Source organism: Apus apus, chromosome 1, assembly GCF_020740795.1.
Source record: "Apus apus isolate bApuApu2 chromosome 1, bApuApu2.pri.cur, whole genome shotgun sequence".
In the NCBI taxonomy this organism is placed as follows: domain Eukaryota; kingdom Metazoa; phylum Chordata; class Aves; order Apodiformes; family Apodidae; genus Apus; species Apus apus.
In genome coordinates this window covers 72,857,027-72,878,991 of record NC_067282.1, presented here as the reverse complement: position 1 = coordinate 72,878,991, position 21,965 = coordinate 72,857,027, and the positions used below count along the sequence as shown (strand labels likewise).

General features: G+C 45.0%; 1 protein-coding gene across 5 annotated transcripts; it reads right to left on the bottom strand.

Moving 5' to 3' along the window:
- Positions 1–249: 249 nt before the first annotated feature.
- Positions 250–21,853, bottom strand: FBXO40 (F-box protein 40). Of its 5 annotated transcripts, XM_051622420.1 has the most exons (6): positions 21,698–21,853; positions 20,636–20,745; positions 18,642–18,728; positions 8,851–10,749; positions 6,333–6,827; positions 250–5,023 (listed from the first exon to the last, which is right to left on the bottom strand). In XM_051622420.1, the coding sequence occupies exons 3-5, from the start codon at positions 18,648–18,650 to the stop codon at positions 6,630–6,632; spliced, it is 2,106 nt and encodes a 701-aa protein (XP_051478380.1). In that variant the 5' UTR covers positions 18,651–18,728; positions 20,636–20,745; positions 21,698–21,853; the 3' UTR covers positions 250–5,023; positions 6,333–6,629. The 5 variants fall into 5 exon arrangements, with proteins under 5 accessions (XP_051478380.1, XP_051478360.1, XP_051478370.1 ...); XM_051622400.1 differs by lacking the exon at positions 21,698–21,853 and having other exon boundaries at positions 20,636–20,997; XM_051622410.1 differs by lacking the exons at positions 20,636–20,745; positions 21,698–21,853 and adding an exon at positions 19,333–19,604.
- Positions 21,854–21,965: the final 112 nt, after the last annotated feature.

Genomic DNA, 21,965 nt, shown 5'->3' with positions numbered 1-21,965 from the left:
GTAAAATTTTTCATAAAAGTAAATAGCTGAACCAGAAAGAATAAAGTGGCTGTGCAAAGAAGATAGGGTAAAAAAAAATATAGTTGTTGATGATATGTAGCCTTAGTCTTAAATGAGGAAAATTATACTGAAGGTTGGAGCAGAGGAAAGGAATATAGTGAATTTAAGGGTACAGGAATTGCCACATCTGCTTTGAAAGGAAAGCAAACATTATTGTGATGAAACTAAGAAAACAAGCTAAGACATGGATTTTGTTGGATTTTTTAAACCATAAGAATTTTTATTTTTAAGAAAGCAAAAAGGAGTTACAGAGTTTTGCAAAATAATAAGCATTATTCAGATAAACTTCTTCTTATTTGTGCTCACTCAGTGTTAGGAGCTGGAGACCTGGCAAGGAATTTTTTCCTGCAACCTGGACTTATGTGTCAGTAGGTGACTTACCCTTTCATCCCTTAAGAAACACCGTCTCTCCCGTGTTACTCTAGAACACTGATTGGAAATGTCCAGCCCCTTCCTCAAGGTGAAGCATTTATCCAGAAAGTCTGTTGACAGCAAATTATGAGCATACAGGAACATCTAAATGTGTCACTTTTTGGTGGTTTTATGGTGATGCCTCAGCTCATGTGTCAACAATCCACTGGCTGAATACTCTAACCCAGAACAGAGGCTGTCCCATAGAATGAGGTACACTGCATAAATCATAATTCAAAACAGAGTCTGCATTTCACTGAGTTCACCTGGCTTCTCCAAATATCTTACTCTGTCGGTCAACATCAAATAAAATACAATAAACTCTCCATTCTCCTTATATCTCTGCTCTCCTAAACATCACTCCTGTCCTCCTAGTGTCTGTTGAATCGAACTATGTCCTCCTAAATCATTTGCTGCTGCATCAGCTCTTCCACATCCCACTTCCCTTCATTTGTGTGCCCTTTTACCTTTCTCCACTTGCCTCTGCTCAGTGAGACCTATAATCAGGCAGGTCTCCTCTATCCAAGCCCATTACCTTTCCTGCTTCCCATAGTTCTATCCTCTTATCTCAAGCCTTTTTGCCCTACTCTGACCTGTCTGATTTCCACAATGCCATCATTTCAGTCCCTGTTCTTCCAATGAGAAGAAAAGCTGCAACACAGGCCAGCCTGGAGTGTGTGGGGTATTGCTCTTGCCCTTCACAAGAGCTGTGGGTAGCATGAATGGGATCAAAGCTCTGAAGGTTCAGAATGTGGGATCTGAACTGAGAGCAATCTCAATGCTCTGCTGGATTTGCATCCCATTTTCCAGTTCAGATCCCACCACAGCAAAAGAGCTATTTTGGAAAAAATCAAATGCTCAGTTTCTTCTAATTAAATCCCTCAAGCTGAAATTCAGGAAGAATTTTAACTTCCTGTTGGTCAAGCTACGAGCTTAAACTAGGAGCTTAAGGACTTGTTGAACTCAAAGCCTCTCACCTTTTGTGCTCACTAAGATAAGGCAGACAAATTCAATTCCTTGCAGCTCCCCAAATTTTCTGCTGACTCTGCTAATTAGAAGGCCACCAACACTGAGCTGCCTTGGTGTGCATCTGCTGGTTAATTAAGCTGCATCCAACACCAGCCCACAGCTCTCCACTAGTGTTAAATGTGAGATCAAGTACAAAGTGACTACCAGCTGGCATTTGCCAGGTGGGTATGCATGGGTATAAGGAGGAGCTCCACTTCCCTGTACAGCTTTGCCTCTTCCATGTTCAAGTTCATAGAATCATAGAATCAGTCATAGAATCATAGAATGACTCTGGTTGGAAGTGACCTCAAAGGCCATCTGGTCCAACCCTCCTACAATAAACAGCGACATCTCACACTAGAACAGAATGTTCAGAGCCTAATCAAGCCTGACCTTGAATGTCTCCAAGGATGGGGCCTCTACCACCTCTTTAGGCAACCTGTTCCAGTGATCCACCACCCTCATATTAAAGAACTTTTTCCTAATGTCTAACCTAAATTTACCCTTCTCCAGCTTGAAACCATTACCCCTTGTCCTATCGTTACATGCCCTAGGGAACAGGTCTTCTCCAGCCTTCTTAGAGGCTTCTTTCAGGTACTGGCAGGTCAATATAAGGTCCCCTGGAGTCTTCTTGTCTTCAGGCTGAACAATCCAAGCTCCTACAGCCTGTCTTCATAGGAGAGGTGCTCCAGTCCTCTGACCATTTTCATTGCCCTCCTCTGGACATGCTCCAACAGGTATTGGGGGCTCCAGGGCGGGAGGCAGCACTCCATGTGGGGTCTCACCAGGGCAGAGTAGAGGGGCAGAATGACCTCTCTCTCCTTGCTGGCCACACTCTTTTTGATGCAGCCCAGGATCTAGTTGGCTTTCTGGGCTGCAATTGCACATTGATGGCTCATGTTCAGCTTTTGATCTACTAGTACACCCAGGTCTTTTTCCACAGGGCTTCTGCTCTCTAGCATGTCTTTCCCCAGCCTGTATTCATATCCCTGGTTGCCCCGGACCAAGTGCAGGACCCTGCACTTGGCCTTGCTGAACCTCATGGAGTTCACCTGGGCCCACTTCTTCAGCTTGTCCAGGTCCCTCTGGATGGCATCCCATGCCTCTGGTGCATCAACTGCACCACCCAGCTTGGTGTCATTGGCAAACTTGCCAAGGGTGCTCTCAATGCCACTGTCAATATCATTAATGAAGATACTAACCAACACTGGTCCCAGTACGGGACTAACCAGACTAACTGGGACTAACCAGACTAACCCGAGGATGGCTGTGGATTTTCATCTTTCTAGAATCACAGAATAGTTGGGCTTGGAAGGGACCTTGAAGATCATCTAGTTCCAACTCACCTCTATGGGCTCTCCCACTAGATCAGGTTGCTCAGAGCCCCATCCAAGCTGGACTTGAACACTTCCAGGGCACACAAAAGGAACACTTCCAGGCAGCCACAACTCCCCAAGCAACCTGTGCCAGTGTCTCACCACCCTCACACTAAAGAATTTCTTCCAAATGTCTAACCTAAATCTCCCCTCTTCCAGTTTAAAGCCATTCCCCCTTGTCCTGTTGCTACAAGCCCTTGTAAAAAGCCCCTCCCCAGCTTTCCTGTAGCCCCTTCAGGTACTGGAAGGCTGCTATGAGGTCTGCCTGGAGCTTTCTCTTCTCCAGGCTGAACAACCCCAACTCTCTCAGCCTGTCTTCATAGCTGAGGTGCTCTATCCCTGGGATCATCTTCATGGCCCTCCTCTGGACACACTCCAGGAGCTCCACGTCCTTCTTGTGCTGGGTACTCCAGAGCTGGACACAGCACTCCAGGTGAGGTCTCACGAGAGGAGAGCAGAGGGGCAGAATTAACTCCCTCGACCTGCTGCCCACATTTCTTTTGATGCAGCTCAGGACACAGCTGGGAAGGTTACTTAACCAAATTTACAGTTTACAGAAATATATATTCACAGTGACCAATCTGTCTTTTCCCCTCTCTGTGAAATAACAGCCGGTGTCTCTCCCGTGTACCCCATAGCAGTACCAGAAGGAAAATGACCCAGTCTCCTAGATGTTGTATCTACACTCTGGCTGATCCCAAGAGGTAGAGGTTGCAAAATTCCTATCTCCAGCTCACACCCTGAACCCCCACATTTACAAAGGTTGCATCCTCCCTGCAGTCTGACTCCAGCAGCTCCTGCAGAGGGAAGAAGCGGGATTGATGGTAATAAGGTTGGAGCTGAAGTCATGCGATCTCCAGGAACAGGAAGATACAAGTGCAAACTCCTGGAGGCCAGAAGCAGAATAGCAGTGGTGCTGGTGACACTAGCACTAAAGATAAAACAAACTCAACTAATCCCTAATATAAGGCACCATTTCAGAGCAGCTACACCAGTTTACAGCAGCTAAGTGGCTGATCAGGTGAGAGATGGTTCACAGGCTGAACTTTTTATTGTCTCTTATATCAGCCTTGAGCACTGACTTACTCTGCATCTTTTTTTCCCCCCTCCCCAAATTATCAATAACTTTGAGTGGCTCCGTTTTTAAGTATCCAGCATAGATACTGATACCAATTTCTGGACATGCATTCGCAACTACCATGGTCTGCCGCTACAGCGGGGGGTCAGCACCTTTCGAAATCAGGTACATGGTATGTGAAGGGTGAGGCTCTGATGTAGAGACCAGTTTAGGAAGCCTGACTCTTATGTTCTCATCTCTGTCAACTTCCCTGTGTAAAACAAAGCAATATTATTGAGTGACTTATGTTACATGGAAAGTTTTGAGGACAGGTGGACTTTTGTAAGCAACTTTAAAGGATGGCCAGTTTGTTTTTGCGTAGTGGCTTAAGCTACAGGATGCAGGATCAGAGCACTCAGCTTTAACTGCTCCTGGCCCAGCTTAGGTTCCCTGTGTTCATTTGCTTCAGTTTCCTTGGTATAAAAACTGGGATGCTACTTGTGTTTTCTACAGGGTACCTGCACATGCAAGTTTATTCTCATGTGTAAAGCATTGCGAGACTTCCCAGAAAGCATCTCTAGGGACAGAAAACAGAACGGCACTAAGGGGGAAAAAAAAAAAAAAAAGGTAACTGCTGCTACTCCTGCTCCTGGGACCAACCCACTGCCTCCCCACCCCCACTCAGATAATATATGCTCCTGAGGGCGTGTGTCTGGAGAAGAAAAAACATCGTCTTATGATTAAAAATCTCATAGGGACTACTCAAGCTGCACACGTAGTCAAGGAAGAGCTGCACTCAGCATGGTTTTTGGTCACCAGGCAATTCATGCTTTTGATTACCAAGTGCTCAGCACAGGTTCCATCAGCAACCTTTATAGGTAAGTCAGGGATCCTGCTTGCAGAGCCACCTCATCCACATCTCCACTGCGACCAGCGATGGCAAGTGTGGCGTGTGTCCATCCACCCAGGCCTGTTTTCACCTGGCCACACCAGGTGAGGAGAACAGTCGTCCAGGCCAGCAGATGTCGCAGCTCCTACTGAGGCTCTCCTGCCCAAGACAGTGAGATGAAGGCCAGACCCCGTGTCCTGAGATCGCACATCTGACTACAAGCTTGAAAAAGAAAGGGGTGTGAATGGGTACTGCTGGGCTGTGCAGTGGCTGCAAGCTGTCAAATCAGTTTATGGCCATTTCAGAGGAATCCCACTCACCACCACAACTATGGCATTTCTAATTAGCACCTCTAGAATGCATTTAACTAGTGTAATAAGACAGATACAGCTGGTAATATGCCCGCTTTCTCTCTTTTCTGGCCTCAACAAACACATTCTTTTTTAAAATTAGTGTATTTGCTAAAAAAAAGTAAATAAACCAAATCCTAATCACTCTTCTGCTCTGTAAAAAAATAAAAAAATCTTATACTCCAGCTCACTTAATTGAAGTAAACATTATCCATACCGTTACTGAATGGGTTACTGACTGCCTTTCTTTTACACAAAAGAATAGTATTTCTTTGACATTCTTACAGTTGCTTACAACTACAATTTGCAATTTACAACTGCAAAACTGAGTAGGTAAGGCATTCTAAAAATTACTTCCAATATTCTTTGATGGTTTTAATAGATTTTTAAATTAAAAAAAAAAAAAAGAAAAAGTTATAAACTGAAAAGCATACAAAGCCAGTTGAGCCCCTAAAACTGTTTGCTGCTTGGTTATTTGTAACAAAGGACAAGTTTGTTTGCTTTGGTTCGGTTTGAATGCTCCCATGAGCTCAGCATTATGCTTGTGCTGAACTAGGCACGCTTGCTGAATCGGAGTCCTGAATTATGGTCTGTGGTTGTACAATGAATTCCTGAGTCCTCACTGGACTTCTAATTAATTTACTTAACTTTGGGGAGTCCTTTTCTTTTGCCCATTCAGAACAGATTATGAGTCCCTAGATCTTCCATGCAGGAGAGCAGATACCTGTGCTCCTAGAGCATGGCTTTCCAGACAAAAGTAAGGTGTTTCAGACCTAGTCAAGCTGCATACATCAACTGCTCTTGCTTCTCTCGGGGACATGGTACAGGAATCATAGAATCATCATAGAATCACAGCATGGTTTAGGTTGGAAGGGACTTTGAAGATCATCTAGTTCCACTCTTCTGTATGGGCAGGGACACCTCCCACTAGTCCAGGTTGCTCAGAGCCCCATCCAACCTGGCCTTGAACACTTCCAGGGAGGGGGCATCCATGGCGTCCCTGGGCAACCTGTGCCAGTGTCTCACCACCGTGACACTAAAGAATTTCTTCCTAATGTCTAATCTAAATGTCCCCTCTTCTAGTTTTAATCCATTATCCCTTGTCCTCTCATTACAGGCCCTTGGAAAAAGTCCCTCCCCAGCTTTCCTGCAGCCCTTCAGGTACTGAAATAGCAGCCTACCTTCAAGGTTGTGAAGATGCTCTTTTCAAACAAGATTCTTTTTGCTTTCTTCAGGATGCTGCATTAAGCAAGGAACAGAAACATAAACAGAAAGCATGTGATATCAGTGAGCAGCATATGAAGTCTTAGCAATTAATGCGGGGGGAAAAAAATATGCAGGCTATTTCAAATGCAGCTGGAGAGAAGCTAGTTTTGTAGGTAAAAAGGAGAGTTGGAAGCAACAATCTTTGCACCCAGATTCCCAAATCTTCTTCTCAAAGGCCCCAAAAGGAGCATGGCAGAGGGGAAGCAGGTTGTTCAGACCCTACTTTTAAAAGTAGAAACCAAAGTCTTTCGAGTCTCCTCTCGAGATTCACACATGCCCGTCAGCAGCACAGGGTCCATCTTGCGCTCCACCTGGTAAAAGGGACAATTCTTCAGGTGCTCTGACATGCATGCCACCTCACTGTGCTGCCATTTGTGAACTGTGGAGAACAGGCTGCTGAACTGCCAGATCTAATATGGGAAAGGGAAGAGAAAATGGGAATGTTGGTAAAACCAGAAGACTTAAAAATATATATATATATGCTTATAGTGGGCTTCTACTACTCATACTGGACAGGCTAGTGAACATTCGATTGTGCAGGGCTGGCATAACAAGTGGAAATGGGGTCTGTATTGTTATGTACCTCTTACTTGCTGGTTTTGCTGCTTTAGTCATCACCTGCCATTTTTAAAGGGAAAGAATCCAGGACACCTGACCACCTCACTTCTACAGAAAACTCCATCACATGTACAGTGTGATCCAAGATGTTTATAAAGCAAAATGACTACAGAATGCTTGTATGATATGTATCTCAAATAAACCTGACTTCAGAAAGACCTTCTGTAAACAACTTCAAAGTAATTAACATTACACCACTGTTGTTATTCACCCCACCCCAGAACAAACCTGGGAAATCTAATGTTGAAGTTATTCCTAGAGGACATACAAGTTTATAAAAAAGAGAAATGTGCAGTTAAAAATTTCATATCACAGTGGTACTATGTGCTGTGTAGTGTTATACTAGCATGTACTGCTAAGACTGTGATTAAGTCACTTTAATATTTTCCTGTATACCATTAGATCAAATTAATTTTAAAGTCACAGGGTATTTCTTCTCCCTAAAAATGTTCCTTCCTGTGGAAGAAGGACAGTATGTGGGTGGGCTACACTTAACGTTACCTGACCCTGTCCTAGTCCTAAGTAATCATGGCTATTATACACAGTAGTCAAGAAATTCAGAATAATTACAAACATAATTACAAAGCAGGCTGTGCATTAAAAACAAGATTCCTGGTTGGTCAGCACAGAAAGGTAACATGAAAATAAAGTATTTAAATTCAATGCTGCTGGTTTGAAATTGCACTACAATAACTTAAGTTAATTGCTATATGATTGCTCAGATGGAATTTCTTCCTTTTACTAAAGGAAGCCACATCCTCCAGTAATTTATTTCAGTAGCTAATTCAACCTGCAGCCACTTTGTTACACAGATTTTGAATTCAGAACTCATCATATTTTCTCTTCATAAAGAGTACTTTTTCTTAATAAAGAGTCATAAACTGCTAAGCTTTCATTGGATAAGAATTGATAGGTGGAGAACTTCAAGGGGTCTGTCTGAAAGCCAGGTCACTAATAATCTCTGGGAGTCTTCCCTGGATCTCTAAATTATTTGTTCCTAGATGTCTGTCCTGTCTGCTTGGTCATGCTGGAGTCTCTAATGTTATTATTTCAAAAAGTTTTATGCTGGATCAGCTACACAACTAGAAGAAAACCCTATAATAACTATTGTTCAACTAGGACTTAAACTGATTTGTTTCCATATTTCTTTCAGACTACATAAACAGCCAATAAAGGGGGTAATTTTCCAGCAGAAGCAGTGGGACACCAGCTTTGCAGAAGGCTTTCTATCTCAATGCTGCTCCCTCAGGTGCTCACAACCCAGAGTCAGACGCTCATGACAATCTGGTGAACTAATCATGAAAGCCCTCAGAGGCTGATTGGAATGCCTGAGCTCCTTTCAGAGCCACATCTCCTCATTCTTTACTCTTTTGGCATTCTAAAGCATGTTTTAGTTTTGACTACCCTAAGCTGGCTTGGAAAGAGCAAAAAAAGGATGAACTTCAAGTTTGGGGGGTTGGATGTAGATGATCTTTAAGGTCCCTTCCAGTCCAAACCATTCTCTGATTCTATAATTCTATGATTCTTCAAAAATCCATGTGCAATCTTTAAATATCAGGCATTTTCAGTTTCCAGTGCCTAAAAATGGTTACCCAAGACATGCTTGGGTGGGGACTTCCAGCTAATTAGATGGTATCCATTTACACCTTCCTACCTGTGCTAGATGTACCGCATTTTACAGCCCTGTCTCCTGACAGTTGTGCTGCAAATTCACAACCTTATGAACCTTTTCCACATCTGCATAATTATTTGCAGCATTGCCTAGCCACGCTTGTGTTTTGAACCCACATCTGTCCTTCTCCCAGTGTCACTTGCCTTTTTGCGAGCTTTCCACGAAGTACCACCGTGGGAATATCTTTTTTTCTCCCAGACCAACAGGACCATTCCCCTCTCTTGAAGAAGAGTGGCACAGATGTCCCTCATCAGCGCGGACACTTGTGACAGCTGAGATAAACTGAAGCTGTCCAGGAACCCCGCAATGTACTTGAGCACTTCCACTGGGAGGCTGCTCAGCAAGTCCTTATTTCTCCCTTGATTAGCCACTGTGGAATTGCCTTTCCCTGATTCGGCAAGGAGGGTGTCCACCTCTGGCTTAATAGCAAATGTCTGGAGAGGCTTGCTGTATATAACCTTGGCCTTAATTCCATCAGGGCGGAAGTGATTTTGAACAAAAGTACATCCCAAGTAGGCCAGTGGGCAGCGATGCTGGAACCATCCATCCAGACATGACTGGATATCAGCATGCACATTCTTGAAGTGGGACGGGAACTCATCCCTCCTGAAGAAATGACTGCAAGTGAATGTGAAAGCTGAACTGCTTTTGTTGTGTCTTCTGGTTACACACTCTGTGTAGAGCTCCACATGGAGTTCAGGTGGGCTTTTTTCATCCAGAATATCTGTTAGAACAGCACTGGAGGAGAAGGGCTCCAGAGGAAAGCTGTATGTCTGTGTTGCAAAATCCACAAAGAGTCCATCAATACCCCTTGCTTCAGAGATCTCATGACCTTTCAGCTCTTTTTCCAGTGCACACAGGAGTGTGGCTTTAACTATATTTGTCTTAGGTAGTTCTTCTAGGTTTATTCCCAGTTCTGAGGTATCTACTGACTTGTCTGAAGTTGGCATCTTGTGGCCAAGTGCATCTCCTAGTCGAGCTCTTTTGCCACAGTAACTAACTGGCACTTTAAAGGTATAGACAGTCTTCACCTCCTGAGCTTCCAAGTTCCCATAGACAAAGTCTTTCTCTTTGGGAGTACAAGCAGCTAGCTGGCCAAAGCGGATTAGCATTCCTCCATGATGTACCAGATACATGTTGTAATCACCTACACCAACTTCCTTCTTCAGCCTCTCCAGGACTCCTTCTTGCCAGGGAGCCAGTCCTGTCATTTCTGTATTTGGTGTTACTCGTTCAGACTTTCGGTCCTTTGCTTGCTCTGCACCATCAGGTACTTCCTTTGCCTTCTCCATGGAGTTACCAGCATGAGGGGCTGATGCTCTTTTCTTGGAAGCCTCCTCTTTGTTTTTTCCTGTGCTGGCTGCTGAGCCTGTTACCTGGCAGGCCAGGAGCTCTTTGCTGAAAATGTTCTCCCAGGTTTTGTAACTCCCCAGATCCATCCCTTCTTTGTCCTTTGCCAAATCCTCTCGCTCACATTGGCTGAGCTCAGGCAACTGGTCATGGCCCTCTTGGGAACCACAGGCTACTCCTCCCACAGCCCCTTCTTCCCCACCCATGGCTTCATCCATTAACTCTTCTACTTCATCCTCTTTCCTCCACTCTGGAAACAAGTCGGCTATTTTCAAAGTCCTGAAAAGTAACTTCTGGTCTCTGAGTGCCAAGGCTGTGTCCAAACACTCTTCATTCAGGGTCTCCTTCATAATGTTCTTGTGGAGGGTTGTGTCTGAATCTACATTTGGCCAGCGATTCCACTCCATTGAGCAGCAGACAACACTGGCTGGACAGACCTGGAGGTGCTTTGCCAGCTTAAAGCGGGCCATGGAAAAAGGGCAGCCATAGGCTGAGTTGAGGCAGGAGACCTGCTCTAAGGGACAGAGCAATTGGTGCTCCTCCTCCTTGCACATGTGGAAGGTGGCCCCGCAGTGAAAGCGGCAGCTGATCACCATGCAGGAGATGGAGGGCTCAATGGGTGCATGACAGTGCCGGTTGAAACATCTCTCACAGTGGCTGTGCTGCCCAGGGCGAGCTTTCTGAGCCCGGTGCTGTGTGTAGCAGAGACAAGAAGACAAGAGTCATTGTGCTGTGTGTAGCAGAGACAAGAAGACAAGAATTATTGCCCTAAGGAGCAAGGCTGGCCACAGCTCCTCTGTGCCCCTGCTTAGTTTCTACACTTTAGGTGCTGACATGCACTTCTAGAGGGCAAAAGGGTGTGGGCAAATGGCAGCCACCTCTCAGCATCGATCCCTGTAGTACAGCACGGCCTGAAAGTAGAACCCATATAGATCAGGTCCTACTCATTAGCCCACCAGAGGCAGACAGGGTTTGGGAGCCAGCTCTTTTCTGCCTCAACATGTACAGTGGTTCTACCTATATCAAGCTGCTGAAATCAAATCACCATGAAGGACCTTCCTGCTTCCCCAATGCTGTTTAAGTAGGGAAGATGATGTTTCTTTTCCTTTCTAAAAAAAACTATCTGGTCATTTGGCCTGTATGTTTTGTCATCTCCCCAGAAAGATAAGAGTGTTGCACAAATTACCCTTCCTTTGCTCTACACCAGCAAGGTTGAGAGTGAGGATTACCTTCGTGATCCCAGTTTCATGTGTGGAAAACAGCCTTGTTAAAGCCTAATTTGTCTGGTCTTTTTACTCTGCTTTTCTAGTTTACCCTTGCACTCCTAGATGATGCTTGCATGTCATGGAGCAGAGACTGCTGTGTTGCCCAGGGAAGTTGTGGATGCCCCATCCCTGGAAGCGTTCAAGGCCAGGTTGGATGGGGCTCTGAGCAACCTGGTCTAGTGGGAGGTGTCCCTGCCTATCACAGAGGGGCTGGATCTAGATGTCCTGAAGGTCCCTTCCAACCCAAACCATTCTGGATTCTGTGATTCTGTGACTTTCCTTCAGGTAGGTTATTTGCTACACGTACTCCCAGATGTCAAGACCTGGAATAAGGTGATGCCTTGGTCTGCATTTTGCAGAGAAGATCCCGAGTGCAGTGAAGGCTTGTTGCAAGGTCACCCAGATAAATAATTTTTTTTTCACCTTTTTTTACAAACTGCCTTTCACTTTTCTTCCTCTGGCTGTCACCTGTGAATGCTGAGTAGATAGGAAGGAGGAGATGAGGGCAGGTATGTTTTTTCTCATGCCTCACTCAGCACTACAGTGCGTGGTTAGGGCAGAAGAGGAGCAACAAAGGCCTAACATCAACAGAGCTTTTTCCTTCCAGTGACAGTGCAGGGCAGAAGCCAGCTTCAGCATGCCTTTTTTTCATGGTGTCTCTTTGAGACATAATTCACTTTTCTTCTTTTTGGATTTATTTTAGAGCATGATCCTAGAAAAACCAGTCACCACTCCTCTATTTCAGTTCATCCTATGTCCTTCTGCAAGTCAGTGCCAAACACCACCCATAGCCAAATAGGTGATCCTGAGTTGATCATATTTTGGATTCATTTTACTGAAGGTTTTTGTGACATCACAGGGGGACAGAAAATAGAGAAAGAGGACCCAGACAACAAGTAATAAACAATACCAGTCTCCTTTTCATAAATTAAGCTGCCACCAGGCAGCTCCATGAATTTAACATTTTACAGCTAACAGACTGGACTAAAAGAAAAACTGAAGTTGGCAAATCAAATGTTTCAGAAAATTCAACCAGCTTTATTATATAAATGGGTTAAATGTTTTCTTAAGGAAGACTGCATTTCTATTCTCACACATCCATATGAATCTGGTTTAAAATTACATACAATATTTTCCTCTCCTCCTCTTAAAAACCTTTGATATAAAAAGGACACACAATTTTCCTGATGTCCAACAACGCCAAGCAGTACAAGAACACGATCCTTCCTAAAAATGGGAAAATAGAAGCACAGATTTTGACAACAAGTAAATGGAGATGATGATTAGCATGAAAAGTGCTTTCTGTTATAAAAAATATCAGAACACAGGAAATTACATTCTGGGTCAGACCAGCGGTCCACCCAGCCTGGCAGCCATATTCAACAATGTCTGTAAGAGATGCTGTTCAGGCGAAATGTGTAGGGCCTCCTGTGGTCCTTTCCCCTCATACACAGTTGAATTAGAGAACTAGAGGCTGCTCACTCACTACTTGGAGCTACTTCCCTGGATGTCTTCAAATGGTGCCAGTAACTTGGCCCAAGAGCTGCTGCAAGCAGAAAACTCCCAGCCTTGCACTTTCTGCTCTTTGCTGTACAGGCTGCATTCCAGCTTGGTTCAGCCCACTCAGAATCTTTGTGGAAGGGAAAAAGCTAATGATAAGGAGGCAATAGAGCTCTGTTTCCAAACAGGACCCAGGGCACTTTTTATTTTTTGGTGAAAATGAGGAAAAGATTTTTGATGAGTCTTCCCACCACACTTTCTATGCAGTAGGAACTACCATAGGCCCAGCAGATTCTCATTTGGCTCTGGGAAAAAAAAAATTAGAAATTGTTAGTAAAACAATTTAGACTTTGGGGTTATTTTCTAAGGTTAAAGAAAACATGATCGTGTCATTTACCTAAATGGCAGTGATTTTGAAACCTCAGGCTTAAGTGGCCAGGCCCTAAGGAGAACTGTGCTGCAGAGGAAGCAGGCTACGGCTCCAGGGTTAGAGACGCTATGCGAAGCTACTTCGCCTCTCTTTCTTGACAGCATTGTCTTAACTTCTTGTCTTTCACACCCCAGCAATGGAAGTCACAAACAATGCTGGAGAAGGAAAGATGTCTGGGAAAGACAATGCTTCTGGTTTCCTGCAGCCACAAAAGATCCCACATTCGTGCTGGAATTTGAGGTGCATTCATTGCTTAACATATCTTTGCTCCATCCTTTGCAACTTCCAATGCTGACTAACACCTGGTTTTACCTCTTAGTAAATCCCATTCCCCCTTAGTCCTGTATAGGAAAAATATACATCCTTAGTGGTCCCTTTACCCAGGGACAAACTTACACTCTGAAGTATAAAGCCCAGACACCTTCACCTTTGTCTGCGTGAAAGAGCTCGAGACAGCAATGCAGAAAAATAATATTTCAAGACTACCCATTGTAACATTCTCTGTCCTGTCTTTGGAAGCACCAGCTTCTGCACAGGGGTAACACCAGAGTGCTGGCCAGGGTGGTCCCAGCCACATCCAGCCCTTAAACGAGTGTGATTTAGGGTGGCAACTCTCCTGCTTTAGGCTGTTTAGCTACATCTACTTTCATGTGGCTCAGAGAAGGAGATACAGATGGATTTCACATTGGCAGCATCCTTGCTGCTCTCATTCTTGCAGCATTTTGCTGCAAGTATAATATCTAAAAATAGTCCCAGCTATGACTTGCATAAGGTCAGAGGAAGATTGGGTACATTACACTGCAACACAAACATGAATGTGTGAACAATACTTTCCAATGCAAAAGTAATTCTCAGAGAGAAATAATTGTTAAATAAAAATACATTGGAGGCACAAGGCTCATGGTTCTCCAAAAACACAGAAAGAGCTGATTGCAAACTTTCTCGAGAGGAGGTTGTTTTCACACTTGTATGCTGAAATGAACCCCATCTGAACCACATACAGGAAAGAAAATACATGCTTTGTTTATCAAAAGTGACAGATCCAGAATCAGTCTTCCTGATTATTCAGGTATTTTTTAGTTGAGTTTGCTGTATCTCTAACTTATAAATGCTATTCTTTTCAGAGAAATTATTTCCATACCTCTCTTCTCATTGTCAAATCTGTGAAGCTAGAGGACAGGAGGAAGGGATAGAGAATTTTTCTGGTATTTTTCAAGGTTTGAATGCTTCTTCCATCCCAACATGATGGTAATGAGGAACTCTGTATTTTAACTGATGATCTAGTTAGCTCTGTGCCTTACATGCCAGTATTACTGCCATTACATAAACTACAACTTTCAAAACTCTGAGCAAAAAGTTTACAAATTCTTGCCACAGTATGTTTGATACAGAACATCCAGAGGCAGGTGATGTTATTTTCACAGAATCACAGAATCTTTGGGGTTGGAAGGGACCTCGAAAGATCATCTAATCCAACCCCCCTGCCAGAGCAGGGTCACCTAGAACACATCACACAGAAACACATCCAGGTGGGTTTTGAATGTCTCCAGAGAAGGAGACTCCACAACCTCTCTGGGCAGCCTGTTCCAGGGCTCTGTCACTCTCACAGTAAAGAAGTTTTTTCTGATGTTTACGTGGAACCTCCTATGCTCCAGTTTGTACTCATTGCCCCTTGTCCTATCACTGGACATCTCTGAAAAAAGCCTGGCTCCATCCTCCAGACACTCACCCTTAACATATTTGTAAACATTGATGAGGTCGCCCCTCAGCCTCCTCCAAGCTAAAGAGACCCAGGTCCCTCAGCCTTTCCTCATAAGGGAGATGTTCCACTCCCTTCATCATCTTTGTGGCTCTGCACTGGACTCTTTCAAGCAGTTCCCTGTCCTTCTGGAACTGAGGGGCCCAGAACTGGACACAATATTCCAGATGTGGCCTCACCAAGGCAGAATAGATGGGGAGGAGAACGTCTCTTGACCTACTAACCACACCCTTTCTAATCCACCCCAGGATGCCATTGGCCTTCTTAGCCACAAGGGCACATTGCTGGCTCATGGTCATCCTCCTGTCCACAAGGACCCCCAGGTCCCTTTCTCCTACACTGCTCTCCAGCAGGTCAGCCCCCAACCTGTACTGGTACATGGGGTTGTTCTTCCCCAGATGCAAGACTCCACACTTGCTCTTGTTGAATTTCATTAAGTTTCTCCCTGCACAACTCTCCAACCTGTCTAGGTCTTGCTTCTGGTGTGTCAGCCAGATATGTCAGGTGATGAAACTTTTCTCTAAACCTGTACATTTCCTGTTTCCCTGCAACTTGCAAAATTTCCTAAGAGCTGGGTTAGAAAAAAATATCAATCAGAAATGATTACTTGAATCATGTTCAAGCTACTGTGGAATGAAAGGAAGTAAATTACAGTTTACTGTCTGTCCACTTTAGTAAATCTTTATTTTTAGACCATACTGACAGCAAATCAAGTAAGGTTTAAAAATATACAGCTGCTATTTTAACTGCAGATATGTCTGTGTCTGGAGCAGATCTGTTCAGTTAAAATAACTTACAGCTTATAAAGCAATTACAATTTATTTTCAGTAAAGGTATATTTATTACGGCTGCAGAGAATGAGCCAAAACCAATACAACTGTCTTCTTATTTGCTATATGTGACTGATCACGTGACATACTAAGATTATACATAATATCTGAGCTCTTTGCACAGAATCAAGGGATGATTCCCATTTAGAAGAACCATCAAAAAAGGCCACTCAAAACCCCAGATAATTACCTTCAATAATGCCTCTGGGATTAGACTGCAAATGAACATGAACAAATCTTTCTAAGATTCACAACATGATAAGGGGCTCTTAAAAAAAATATCTCAGAAAAGTCTGTGTCCAAAGGCTGGAGCCAAGAATGCTAAAGTTTATATATAATGTTACAACAGAAAAATATTTTCAAGAAATGTGAATACTTCTGGTGAAGTGTATAGAGCAGATAAGAGATATTATCTATTTCTTTTAATTCTTCTTACCCAGTATATGTTGTTTATCTCATTTTTCTCATAATACTTAAATCCTGGGGTGAATATTGAGTTACTAATTTCTTTACAGGGTTTTTCAATATATTTACTGTCTTAGTATCAGAGTGGTTCATAGGTGAAAATGAATTTATCTTTGCAGTACTAGAGGTGCACTTGAGGCCAAAAGATACTGGTACTTCTATCTGGTAGATGTAGAATTAAAAGTATAGAAAGAGGAAAATAAAGAGAATTAAATGTAATACTTCATATAAATAAAACAAAATATTTACACTCCACATGAAAATGCTCAGGTTCTGATGTTTCAACTGAAGTTCCATGCACACAAAAAGCCTGGCAGAGCCAGCTATAGAATCACATTTTCTAGGAGAGCACCTAAGTCTCCTTAAATCAGAGATTTTCTTTTTGTGCAGTGCTCTTTCTCCTTCACTAGGTTCTTTTAGAACCTCAGCAGGAAATGAGGCTTGGGTCACCTTTTGCTGCACGGATATATTTATTTCTTGGAGTTGAGGAAGAAAGCACTATCCCACTGGAAACCCTACCATACCACATCTGTACATGATTCTTGGGAGCCTAAGTTTTCCAAAGTCCTGTCCTTTGATCTAAAATAAAAAGCAAATCCAAGAATGCCACCACCTGGAATCATGGTGACCCCTAAGTGAGTCAAGCCTTGTATCTAAGCACCCACAGTGGGGCAGCTACAGCTTGAGTGACTGCCTTGGCATTAGACATAGAGGGGTCACTGTCCTTCGTGTGACTGCCTTGGCATTAGGCACAGCAGGTCACTGTCCTCATGACACACCAGCTCTGCACTTGCCATTCAGGCTGTTAGATAAGCCCAAAGATAGAAGGGTGAAGCTGTGAGAATTAAGGAACTACTCCCTGCATCTTCTAGCTGGAGGTCAACTAGCTGAGGCTGTGGTGTTTCATGGCAATAACCACTAGTTCAGAGTTACTGAATGGGTTGGAAATGTATCATACTGAAAAACAAATGTGTTTTAAAATGACAGGGTTGGAGTAAGTCCACAGTATAAGTGCATCAGTCTGGCAAAGACTTCAATCCATGTTCATTGATTTTCTTCTGAGCACGCCTACTGCTCAGGTTCTCACAGCAGCACATTAGCTGCTCTTCAGCTCCTTAAACCTGGCATGCAGAACTCAGGAGCTCAAGAGGTGTTGCACCATCAGGCCTCCTCCTAGCCTTGGTAAATCTGTGCTGCACACAGGCAGAAAAGTGGCAGCAAAAATTGATCGGGCAGTTTCTGTCCAGCGAAAAGCACTAGTGCTGTTATGTGAGGAACAGGGGAGACTTCAGAGTAGTGAGCCACAGGTAACACGGGGCACTGCAGGCACTCACTGGGGTCCCCTGCCGTGAGACCTGGGATCAACAACATTTTTTGCTCCTCCCTACCTGGCACAACGTAGCCATAGTTCACCCGAGACAAACCCACCCAAAAATTCTGCATACTGAAGTGGTGCTCTGGGCTGGCAGCATGGTGTAGGGCAGCCCAGCAACAGGTTCTAGTTGTAGTTTGAGAAAATAAATAAACAAACAAATAAATAAAAGAATGGCCCAAACTATGTTGTTTTGTTTTGTTTTATTTAGGCTTGGGTTCTATTTTATGCCCTGGTAACAATCTCATTAACATACTTTTCTGAAAAATTCTTGAGATAAACAAGCGACAAAATAAGCCCAGCCCAAGGCAGGTTCCCAATATAGATAATTTCAGAGCTATTGGTTAAGGTCTAAGTCATGAAAAACAAAAGAGAAGACTTCTGAAAAACAATTGCCAAGCAGCCATAACTCTAAATGGTACAGTAGTACCTGTAACCCTTGTAGTTCTTACTTCATCATAATTCATTCAGTTTGGATTACCAACATAAAGTTTGCAGTCTGAATCTATAAAACTCACCAGATTTTAAGTCTTAGCATTTTTTCCCCTCAAGAGTGTTCTTGCCTCTCCTCTGAACCTTACTGTATCTCCTTGTCTTACTTTTCTCAGAGTTTCTTGAAAATTACAGAGATTTAATTTTTGATTTATCATCTGTCCTGCTGCTGAAGCTCCCCTTCTAGTACCAGCATCTTAGTTTTTTAAAACTTCAGATACAGTGCTACAAACCATGGCTAATCCACTGAATATATTATTGAGGGTGTTGGTTTTTTTAGAGTAGCATGTCACAGAAACATTCATAGTTACCAGCTGCCTGTTGTAGGGTGTAATTTAAGACACCTTGTGACTGATTATTCTAATTCTTCTTAACTACTAAGCCTGTTTTGAAGACATCTTGATTTTCATAACCATTGCATTGCATATGGTTTGACCAATAAAGATTGCAACTCTATTTACAAAGCCTTACCTTAATCATAGAGTCCCTGTATATGTACCAAAGACTTCCTCTCCTGGTTGTGCTCAGCTGGGTTGAAGTGAGGTGGGTAAAGGAGAACTGCAAGCAAAGAAAGAGAATGGGAGGACATGGAGCAAGCCCAGGCAGACACATCAAGTAGTTTTGGGATGCTAAAAATAAAACCCGTGCATGTGACCATGTAGCTCAGCTTACAGAGCCGTCTCTTCCACTGTACTTGTTAACACTGTCATTTCTGGAGGGATACTTCACAGAGAAGATGTGCCCCTTATGTGAGAGGAAAACCCTTCCCAGAGCCCTGTACCAGCTCCTTGCTGTTCTACTTTAGTAGAACCCTTTACAACTGGACTCCTCTTGGCGCCTACACCAGCCTGCAGTTTCTGCTGTTGTAATTGTCACCGTGCCCCCACAGCCACCAACTCCAGCAGCCGGTGCAGGCAGTGATGGCAGGCTTCCCATCTGCCTGGGCAGGGGGAAGCAGAAAGAGAGTGGGAACAGCCCAGAGCTGAGCAGCCTGGCAACTCTGCTTGGCCATCTCCCAAGGAGCCTCCAGCTCCAGCCCCCCACTGCACAGTGAAAGGGTTCCCCCAGCCACTGGGAGGAAGCCTGAAGGGTGCAGCTCCCGGTACCACCCTTCCTCAGCCAAACCTGAGGGTAGCAGCAAAGGAGAGCAGTCACATTTTACCTTCAGCGTGGATCCATGAAAGCATTTCACAGGAAGTTTCACAGTGAGCGTTTCATACTCATGATGAGCACGTACATATGTGTACTACTACTGCATGTCAGTCAAGTTTAGGGGTACAGATGGGGCACTGCTTCTCCCTGGTGGGTGCTCAGACCATCTGGCTGCAAAGACACTTCTTGTGACCCTGCTGATGTACGTGACCACTTTTCACCACCTCAGATGGACAGACAAATACCTTTTGGCTGTGACAGTGGCAGCTCTGAGCTTCCAAGTCACAATGAACTTGTTGCTTTACCTTATCTTTCTTTCCCTATCTGTGAGTCCCCAGTGACTCTCATCATTTGAAAAAGTGCAGGCAACTGTGCTTTCATTTTTAGGGCTGAACAAAATGTCAGTAGGCGATGACCAAGGCTCACTGCTGCCAATTGTAATTTAGTAGTGCTAAATATGGTTAGCAGTCTGGCTCCATGGCCTTTTTAAGAAAGGGCTGTGTTATCGTGATACCATTTTCTGTCATTCCATTGCACTGGGGAAAAAAGGGAGCACTGGTAATATGCCTAAACCTGAATTTCCCCCAATCACAACATGATAGCTGATGTGTTTACCTGGTCCACTTCCACTCCTCACCCTCCACCCTCCCCAGTTCAGGGTCATTCTTCAGCCTTCAGTGCTGTCATTGTATTTTTAGACTGTGTTTCAAAACATGCTGTTTGCCTGCTTGCCTCACTTTTATATGAAGTAAAAAACTCTTCTCAAAATTTCTATTACTCATTTTAGAAGTAAATTCCCTCCAGCTGAATTAACCCAGATCACCAAAATACTTTGGGCTTCAGAAGTAGCTTTTGTCAGATATTAAGCTACCTTCTGTCTTAATATTACAGGCACCTAATATCAGCCTGGTTTTAAGATCTCCGTGTTTCCAGACAGTCTGAGCTCTGGTGGTGCTTTTTACTGCTTCCATGTGTTGCCTGGTGATCACCTAGACCCAAACAGCCTGCCCTGGGCAGCTTCATGTCACACAGCCCCCCCAAGTTTTGCAAATCCTTGCCTGCAGGTGATGGCTGTACTGCAAGAAGGCGTCATCTGTGCTGGCCTCTTAGGACAGGGTATCACACGACATGCAGAATTAACGGAGTTCACCATCCCTGAATACATATATATGGTGGAGAGAAGGGAGCCAGAGAGCGAAGGTGACAGGAAACAGGAATTCATCCTTGTACCTGCAGCACACCATTGTATTAGCTCAGCTGCACCTGAAACCAGACACTCATTAAAACAAGGAGATCTCTGCTGCCATCCTTACCTGTGCTAATTTGATTCAAGGTATCTCAAGAATGCCAACCAATACTGTAACCAGACCTCCTGCTGCAGTATAGATGTGGTTGCTGGCAGGGTGTGAGAAATGTGAAATCTCTGAAAGAAAAGTCTAATTGTTTTTTGTTTTTTGATGCAAATGCTTTGGGAGAGAGCTGTTGCCTGTCTGCTTTAATCTCTCTTACCTCAATTCTGTGGGTGGAAGTTCTGTGCTATTATAGAAGCCCCATGAATATACCTAACTAAATGTATATTATATGAATATTGTATATGTATAATGTGTATACAAACATACGTATCCAGTGATATGGGAATACTGGGCCAGATCTGGTAGCCTAGGGGAGGTGAGGCTGCTGCATCTCCATGTCCAACCAGTAGCTAGGCTGAGCGTGTATCCCCAGCAGGTGTACACACACACACGCACACACACACACACACACACACACGCACGCATGTGCACAGCCAGCCACAGAGGTTACCCAGCTGGCCACACAGAGCGCTCACACGAACACAGGCAGCGGCAGTGGCCTTATCCCATCCCCTTGCTGGAGGCGTATCTGTCCCTCTGTCTTCCCACACTCGATCCTCCACGGATCACCTGAACCTCTCCCTTCCCCGCCTGTGGTGCCTCCCCTAAGCATCCCCTAACGAGTCCCGTGCAATCCCCAAACGCTCTTCCCCTGCATCTTCCCCTGCGCTCCTTCCTCACCCCTGTACGCAGCGACCCCCCAGCCCCGGAGGGGCCCTGGGGCCGGGGCTTCCCGGGGACAGTCCCGGGAGGGGCCCGGACGGGGTTCCCGTTCCTCCCAGTCCCTTCCCAGTTGGGATTGCCGCCTGCCATCGTGCCCTTCTGGGCAGGTGGGGACGGGCCGTCGGGGGGGCTGGCGGATCCCGGGATGGCCCCGGGGGGGCTGGCGGATCCCGGGATGGCCCCGGGGGGGGCTGGCGGATCCCGGGATGGCCTTGGGAGCGGCCCGGCAAGCGCTGCCCGAGCTCCCGCTCCCGCCGTGGTCCCCGCGTGCTCCTTCGTCCACTGAACCCCTCACCCCACCTCTCTGCCTGTCCGTCTGTCCGTCCGTCCGTCTGTCCGTCTCAACACGGATCACGGCGGACGAGCAGCTGCGGTGGCGCCGCGGGGGGAACCGGCACCGCAGCGAGCATTCCTTACGGTGGGAATGCCACCAGCTCGTCAGGTTACCCCGGGCTGCAGAAGCCCCTTTCAGCGCCGCCGGTCACCGACCTCCCCGGCCGCCCGGCACAGCCCGGGGGCGCCATGGCCGCGCCCCGCCCCGCCCCCGCCTTCCCCTCTCCAGGCTCTC